At 33.3% G+C, this 9,365-nt stretch overlaps 1 protein-coding gene across 1 annotated transcript in view; it reads left to right on the forward strand.

The window, feature by feature from the left end:
• LOC136037637 (E3 ubiquitin-protein ligase listerin-like) overlaps positions 1 to 4,903 on the forward strand; it is a 158,488-nt gene extending 153,585 nt beyond the window's left edge. The window contains exon 18 of the mRNA XM_065720347.1: positions 4,782 to 4,903. Within this exon, the coding sequence (XP_065576419.1) occupies positions 4,782 to 4,841 (60 nt within the window). The 3' untranslated portion in view covers positions 4,842 to 4,903. The remainder of the gene's footprint in view (positions 1 to 4,781) is intronic.
• Positions 4,904 to 9,365: the final 4,462 nt, after the last annotated feature.

The following is a 9,365-nucleotide window of genomic DNA, read 5'->3' on the forward strand; positions in this document are numbered from 1 at the left end:
ATAATTTGTCAGAAGCTGTATTGTGATATCTTAAAAAGGGAGTTATGCACAACTAATGTTTACGAAAAGGTAAATTTAGAGGATGAGAATTTAATTGAACAGACAGAAGAAATACTTTTTAAAAATTTTAATATTAAATTAAATGACAATGATAAAAAGTTCTCTTTCCTATATTGGACTGAAAAATTTCATGAGAATCCCCCTAAACCACGGTTTATTGCTGGAGCAGCTAGACTTTTGAGTTATTAGAATTTGTTTTATACAATACTTATATAAGATTTGGTAGTGATTTGTACAAGCAAATCGTGGGAATTGCCATGGGGGGGAATGCCAGACCATTTATAGCTGACTTGTTTTTAAGTCAACTAGAATATAAATATATGAGTGATAAGAATAATCCAAATAATTTAAAACATGTTTTGTCAAATAATAAAAGATATTTAGATGATATTTTGGTCTTAAATTGTAAGGATTTCATTGATGTTTCTAAAAATGTATATCCATCACAGCATACTCTTGAACCTAGTCATGGCGCTGGTCATGAAGATCATTTCTTAGATTTAAATATTAATATTTCTGATAATAATAAATTAAATTTTAAAATGTATAATAAAACGGATGATTTTGAAGTGATTAGTTTCCCATTCCCTGAAAGTAATATACACTCAAATATCACATATTCGGTGTTTTTCTCACAGTTACTTCGTTATGCAAGGATCTGTAGTAATTATATTGATTTTAAAAATAGATGTAAAATCTTAAGCCAAAATTGATATTAAGAGGTTTTTCTGCAAATAAATTAACTTGGCAATTTAAAAAATTTAGCTTTCATTATAATGAACTTTAAAATAAATACCAAAAGAATTATCTGGAAATACTTAAGGAAATTTTCAGCTAATTTCGGAGGTTCGCGAAAAGATGATCCAGGTTATATAAAAACAAATGATTTTTTATGGGATATTGCAAGGCAATTTGTAAAAACGCATTCAAATAAGTGAATAAAGATAATATTGGGTAGCCGTTGGTCCTATTTAAAAGTTTTCATTGTGTTACTTTGTCGGGCTAACTAATAATTAATGTTGAATTTGGGGTGAGAGAGAAAATTGGTTAATTGGTAATTTAAAACTTTTTATTAATGAGATTAAAATGGGTAATTTTAATCCAGCTGTTCATAGCATAAGGAACTGGAATCAAGTTCAATGCTATTTTATTATTCCACAGAGACTATTTGAAGGGTAAGAAGCGTTATTGTCTATAATAAATCAGCGAAAAAATCAAGCAAAGAGAAAATGGGTTTTAGTTTCGACAAAGCAGTGACCAAAAAATAAAATATAAAGACAAAACTACACTTTAACTAAAAAAGTAAAAATAATCCGAATATTTCAGCCCTCGTCCGGGAGCCCACATGTCTGGGGCTTTAATATTCTGATTATTTTTATTTTTTAGTTAAAGTGTAATTTTGTCTTTATATTTTGTTTTTGTTCACTGCTTTGTCGAAATTAGAACCCATTTTCTCTTGGCTTAATTTTTCGTAATGGAAAAGCAGTGTGGTCTAAGAAATTATAATAAATCAGCCTATTAAACTCTATATACGCATTTAACTCTATTAATTGAATTAAACGGTTAGTGACGGACTACCTTTTGGTCTGTGGTAGGCCAAAGTGTTGACGTATAAGGCCAAATAGGTAAGGATTTACGGGACTTATTGCGAATATTCCACGTTCTGACTCTTTATTTGGATGTACCGCAGATCAAAAAGGTCTTTTGGAAAGATTTAAAATCAGTTGACTGAATATTTTATTTTTCAATTAAAACGAAATGATGTAGCTGATGATGTTGCAACAAAACGTGCTTATCGTGTTATTGCGCTAAGTTAAACACGATAGCAACAGAAGGTAGAAATTTTAGTATCGGAGTGGAACGATATAGTATGGACGACAATGACGTTTACCAAGATGATCGAAACATGGACATGTTTTTTTAAAACTTGTTTTTAACTTCTCTGATACAAAATTATTTCGGTGATTAATGAAATTTGATTCGGTTTCTCTTTTTTTCACACTTGATTATGGCGACTGATACTAATTCAGTTTTACCTGATGCTGTAAATTTTTTTTGTCAGCCGACCCAATATGATGGCCAATAAATCAGCCCAATCCCAAAGTCATCCCAGAGGTCAGACGTATCTATGTCCGTCATAAGCTCAAACTGGCGTTTGTTTTGCCAAAAAAGACAAAGACGTGGGAAGCTAATTCGGAAAGTATGTTAAGAGGGTATTTCAAAAAGATGCACGATGCGTGTTGTTTCATTAAATAGCCAAAGAATAAATTGTACGTTGGGTATTTTGCCTTTTTGTAACGCTTTTTATATTCACAAACCTATTCTGAAAAATTAGGGAACTAGGTTTCACCTCTCAGGAAAATTGTGTGTATGTTGATTGCATATATAAAATGCACAATAAGTTAAGTTAAAGTTGCTCCTTACCTTATTACGGACTCCAAAGAAGCACATTTTTTTGCATTGGCAACTGTCTCGCACAAAGAATTGTTCTTTATCCCATTTAGCATTATCCAGCAAAGTCATCAAGACAGTTAAAGAAAGTAAGATATTCGGGGTATTCTGGTCTCTTCCTTTACTCTTGATTTGCAGTAGGCTAAAGATGGAAGAACCATGTTGGTCAAAAGGACACAATAGCTATAATTGTCTTTTTTTGATTAGCCAGCCGGTTTTTTTTTTAGTTTTTTTTGGCTCTTTTTTTAGACGTGATGGCTGGTAGTGTGTTTGTGTGAAGATTTTGTTTATTTTTTCCGTGTATTTTGTGCATCAGAGGCCAACAAATCAAGCTCTCTTTGTCTTTTTTTTTTCTTTTATGTCATATTTCAGTTGAATTGTTTTTCTTAGTGTTTGTGATTTGTCCTGTAAAGGCTATAACCTCTGGGCATTTTTACTGATGTAAGTGTTGTTTTTTATGGTAAATTATCTTGATCATTATTATATTCTTCGTATTTACATAGCTTTAAATATTACATTATTTATAAAAATCCAAAATTCAACCTACTGTACTTTCAGATAATATGAGGTTTGGTCCAAAAATTTAAGACTAGCTAAATTGTTGGTTTTAATAAATATAAATTAAGCAGTTTTTTGACTATTCAAGTTGTAAATCTACGAATACATAACATTTCTGGGCCCCTCCATTTTTTAAAAATAATGAACCTTACTTAATTAAAAAAAAATAATTCATAAAATGATTTAACAAAATACAGTATTTTCCGCAATTTTCACATCGTATTGCACAAAAACACTTCTACTGCTATCACTGACAACTTACAGCAGCACAAAACCGCCTGAAGCCAACACAACTGCGCACGTTCTTCATCCATCTCAGTCTATCAGAAGCCTTCCCCTTTCCACCCTTTCAAGATTTTCTAGTTTCCCTTAAGTTCCTTCTTATCACCTCTTCCAACTTCATTCTGTGATAACCTGCTTTTCGTTTGGCCCAGGATGGATGGCAAAAAGGGTAATCTTTGGCACTCGGTCATTCTACATCTGCAAAATGTGTCTTAGCCATCTCAACCTTTCTCTCATTATAGCCTTTAAAAACTATGTAGAACCATATATTTTGCACAGGTTACTTTTTGAAGTACGGTCAGCCAGAGGGGTACTCAAAGCGATCTGTAGACAATTTCTCTGGAAAACATCTAACAAATCCTTTTCCGTCTTTTGGGGTGCCCAAACTTCAGAACCATGCTTGACCACTGTCATCTCTGTTTCTTCCAATACTCTAATCTTGGTTCGCAGACTCATCTTCCTACTCTTCCAAACTCTTTTCAACTGGGAAATCCCTATTTGTTGTTTCACGATCTCGCTTACAAACTAGCTTAACAATTTGCAAAATGTTTATAATCGTAATTATGTATTTTCTACTCTATGGCCAAAGGTCTAGAGCATAATGCCAAATTGATTTTTCTTTTAAAAACTAGCAGTGGTGTCAACTTGGGGGAGGGGCCTGTGCTTCTCAGATTTTTCTACCCTTTCCCCACTAGATTTTGAAAAGTACCTTTTTTGGTATTTTCATTAAAAAATGTCTTTTCTGATATTTTTGTTGGAAAGGTTAAAAAAATACTCTTCCCTCTAGATTGAAAAAAAAACATCCCCCCCCCCCTTTTCAATTTTCGTGAATCCTCGTAAAATTACATATTATCAGCTGAAAAACTGCTTCGATGCAAAGTTTAAAAAACCAGCATTGATCCCAACGCTTTAGCTTTGATAAGCTCATATTGAGACATTTGACTAAGTTGGGAGCCTGTCCAAAATGTAATTAATAAACTTGAATCCTTTCTTTAAATTCGACCCTCTAAAATAAAATATAATCCTGGCTAAGTTCTCTATGATGCACCTTGCTCAGCGGGCTCAGTGTGTCGTAGTCTGTAATGTCCAAAGAATTGGCTGATTGTATATCTGTCCCACAGCTTCTTTTTTAATGCGGTTTTTTTTTTTACACGATTTTGACGGTGTAGTTCTAAATTGCTGGCATGTTTGGAAACAAAAATAATCTCTCAGAAATAATTCGTCAGCACAGGTAATATGGGATTCGGCAATAGATATAATTTGTCAGCAATTATGGGAAAACAATGAAAAGTCTTGTAGAAAATATTAGATTTTTGGGAAGAAGATAGCCCTTCATTTGTCATTAATTGATTTTTTTTTTACTTTTCTTGTTGTTTTAATTCTTGTTTAAATCATGACTTGAATATTTATGTTGTTTTTTTTTATTTCAGTACAAATGGTTCAATACTAGCAACAACTCCACCTGTCCACTGTGCAGAAATCCATTTTGATGATGTGTTTAAAAATCTATATTGATATTTCATAGCGGCTATTAAATGTTGTTCTTCTTAAACTATTGCCTTATTTATTCTTTTATTTTGATTAAAGTAATCTTAGGGACTCAAAAGATATGTGTGTTATCATATCATCTTCTATATAAAGATGCAGTTCTGTTAAAAGTTGCATTTTGTTTTAATTTTTTTTTACTTACTTATAAAAAGCACGTAAATGCAAGAATTAGCTTTCAAATGAGTTCTTAAACACCTCTCTGTGATGCTAAAGCGGCGAGGAAATAAAAGAGAAGAAGAAAAGGAGAAACACCACTGCTTCTCATGTGAAAAAGCAATCTTTCTTTTTGCTCTAACCGTACAACTACTACTAAAAAGTCACTGCCGCACCAAGATGCCTAAGGCCAACACAACTACACATGCTCCTCCTCCTCCAGCCCAATCCATTCTAGGCCTCCCTCTTTACGTTCTCTCAGGAGGTTCTTATTTCGCTTAAATCTTTCTATACGACATCTTCCCATCCCCAATCGGGGCCGACCTGCTTTTCATTTGGCTCAAGACGGCTGGCAACAAGGACTCCAATTATAGCCCTAGAAGTAGGATTGAACCACACTTTTTGTACAGCCTACTGTTAGAGATAACGGACAGTCAGTCGGATGCCTGAAACAATCCGTTGGCAGTGGTGGATCCAGGGGAGGGGCGCCCATCCCCTGACGTAGTGGTGGATTTGTCGATGGGATCGCTTGCTCTGGTTTGGGTTGGGACGAAAGTTTTTTTTGAAATTCGTTTTTAACAATTGAGTTTTAATAATTTTTCAATTCTAAGACTGTTTCTTTTTGCAAACAAGTTTGAAACAAGGTTCAGTTACTTTTTGTGGTCTCTGGTAGTTTTTACTAAGGTCGCATACTGCCAAACAGTATCTAATTAAATGTAGGTTTATCAAGGGAATCTGTCCGTATTACCACAAAAGTCAACTGGGAGGTGAAAATCTGCATTTCGTAATAACAAGGATGTGAAATTTAAAGCCTAACTTCTTTAGACAGTCAACATGATATTTCAGGATTGTGCTGTCACATCAGGGCTGAAAAACAAAATATTTGCTTCTTTTTATTGTCAATTTTTTTTTTTTTTTAGTCTTGCTATGGCACTGAGGTGAAGAAACTGATATCATTACTTTTTTTGGCTGTCTGTTTTGGCTTTTTTTTTTGTTTGCTTTTATGACAACATTGTTGTTTTTAGGAGATTTATATAATAGAAAGTAAACGTGCGAGAAGTGCAAAAATTATTAATATAAGTTCAGGATTTTGGTAAGCAAATGGTGGCCACTTTACTGCTTATCATCATCTAATTAAAGCTCTGCATTGTATTCTTCATTCTACAAAATAAAAATAAAGGCCAAACTCTTCAGAACTTTAACAAAGGTTTGTACAAGTATACACTTAAAACTAAGTATATGAGTCGAAATACTCCTTCAAAGGTCAGAGCAATCATTTAATAAGAATAAATTTTTGGAAAATTGTTTATAAAAGAAGGTAAATAATTATGTGTTTATTGTTTTTTATCTAGATGGTATTGATGAGTCTCTGAATTCTCAGCTTGAATCAGTGGAATGGCATCGATTTTTTTTTAACATTTACCAATAATATGTTGATAGAAAGTGGAAATTTACGCAACACGAGTTAACCACCGAAACGGAATGCAACTACAATATTACTTCAGAATTTCTCACCTTCTCAATACTAGCCAATCACAAAATATAGTTATGTTTTTGTATTGGGGTTACATATATTTGTCCATAAAATTGTCTAAACTGCTATATATATATATATATATAGATATATATATATATATATATATATATATATATATATATATATATATATATATATATATATATATATATATATATATATGAGAATTTTTATACTTATTTTGATTCGCGCATTACAATAAAATTCCCATGATTAGTTGTTTGTAAATCAAAATTTTACGGGACAATTCTCCTGCTTAATGCTAAATTTGCATTAAATTTAAAATTTGTATTTTTCTGCTCAGCAGACATATCGAGATTTAAACTTTAAATTGAATATCTGAATATCTCAAGATTGAAAAATATTAACTAGAAATCTACCACTTGAAACCCTGAGAATTTAAATCACCAATCTATATCTGTCAAATACGAAAATAACAAATACATTATTATTTTTTTAAGGAGTAGTTTGACTCATTTTCTGAGTTTGAAGCACATACCTACAGGCATCTTTATTAGAGCTCATATTTATCTGACGATTTTGGTCTTTATTCAAACATTTTAGGATTAATAGAAGAGGAAATAGTAATGAAGAGCTCTAAACTGATAGGACTCTGGACTGATAGGATTAGCCATTATAAACGGTCACCGAAATATTGAGGTAGACATCGACCGTGTAATAAATAGATATGATGGGAGTGGAAATACAGAAATAGACTTTTTCTTATAAAATTGCGAAATTTGTAATTTAAGCAAAGGATATCGAACTTCTATCAAAATTACAACATTTTGATTAGTAGATTTTTGAGATTTCGTCGAGGTTGACATTGTTTATTAAAAGACTAATTTAAAAGGAAACAGTGGTTAGCTAATGCTTTATTGCCTATACTTAAAACCCTTGTTTTAAATGTCTTCTATGCCATTCTATCTCTTCGTTTTGTTTTTCTTGTTACGCCCCTAAAAGAACTAGTATTTAACGTTTAATATATTTTTTACGAATACACAAGTTGCACTCTTCATTACTATCATAGTTACTGAGGGATGCCACATTGTTAGGCGACATGCTAAATGGTTTGACCTCTACAAATTGTCACAAAGAGTGTATGACCCCAAAAGATGGTTCAAGACTAATTTTTGACAATAAAAAGTTTCACTTACTTGTTATAGCGGTCACAAGCGCAAAGGCGAAACGTGATGCAGGAAATACTAAATATCATTTTTTTATAGATGGTGAACAGCTTTTTTTTTGTATGGCGGGGTGGTTTTTATAACTTACTATTTTTTGTATCAATATTGTTATATCATTTTAATTTCAACAGATTTATTATAACTTTAACCCTCACCAGGTTTTGGATTAAAGTTACGACCATTTCCACTACCTAACTACGATACATAATTGTCGAGGTTCCCTTTAAATTGCGGATATTTCTTTATTTGCCAGTTTATAGAAGCAACCAAGTATGCGCCCCCCCCCCCCTCCTAAAGAAAATCCTGGATCTGCCCCTGTCTGTAGTCAATTTATCTGGAAATCATATCGCAAATCTTCCTCCTTTTTTTTTACCGCCCACGCTTCAGAACCATCATTATAGCTTCAAACATTCTATCTTGGTTCGCGGACTTATCTTCCTATTCTTTCTAACCTTTTTTTAAAACGCGAAAAAACATGATGGGCCTTGACTATTCCACTTTTAACTTCTACACTGCACCTACTGTCGTTTTCTGATAATACTACCCAGGTAAGTGGAACTGTGCACTTGATCGATGTTCTCTATACCCAACATCACCTTCACTCATCCCTCATCCCTATTAATTTTCAAACCTATTCTTGCACCCTGAAGTTGCTAATGCTAGAAAAAAGTAAAGATGAACACGTGATGTTCGGTATAGAGCAGACCGATCAAGTGAACAGCTTTACATATCTAGGTAGTACTATTAGCAAAGACTGTGGGTGTAGTGAAGCAGTTAAAAGTAGAATAGCCAAGGCCCAGTTTTTTTTTGGCAGCGGATAAATTTTTGGAAGAATAGGAAAGATTAGTCTTCGAACCAAGATTAGAATAAGTAAACTTGCGGTGATGAGGGTGGTCAAGTATTGTTCTGAAGTGTGGGTGCTCCAAAAAAGGGATGAGAATTTGCTATATGTTTTCCAAAGAAATTACCTACGGGTGGGCACCCTCGAATATGCCTACGCATGTTTTGGAGAAGCGACTGACCGACCGTATCTCAAACAGTAAGCTGTACAGAAAATGTGGTTCAATCCCGCTTTCTATGGCTATGATGATAGAAAGGTTGATATGGCTAAGACATGTTTTGCCCATGAAGGATGACAGTTTGTCAAAAATTGTCTTTGTCAGCTAACCGTCTAGGGCCGAATGAAAAGTAAGTCGTCTCGAAATTGTGTCGGAGGGTGTCGTAAGGAAAAATTTCAGAAAAAATGGGTACTTCCTGGGAGGAATAGTGAGGATTTGTTTTATCTGTTAGGAGTCATTTAATTTCATTCGCAAAAATTCAAAAAGACCACTAGATGTGGCACTAGCCCAATTTTCTTAGGTTGGGGGGACCAGTTCGTTTTGTTGACTGGATGGTCAGTTTTCTGACTGATTGGAGTGATATTGCAATTAAAATCACTTCTTGTTGGCTTTTTTCGACTTAGACTGATCTATTTTCATTTATTTAACGTAATATATTTTCATCAATCCATTTATCTAATAAAAAGCAGAACCAGTAAAACAGAAGCACTTCACACCACTGTTTCACCAATTCAAATTTTGTTTCCCAAA

The sequence above is a fragment of the Artemia franciscana genome, chromosome 2, assembly GCF_032884065.1.
Source record: "Artemia franciscana chromosome 2, ASM3288406v1, whole genome shotgun sequence".
Taxonomy (NCBI): Eukaryota; Metazoa; Arthropoda; class Branchiopoda; order Anostraca; family Artemiidae; genus Artemia; species Artemia franciscana.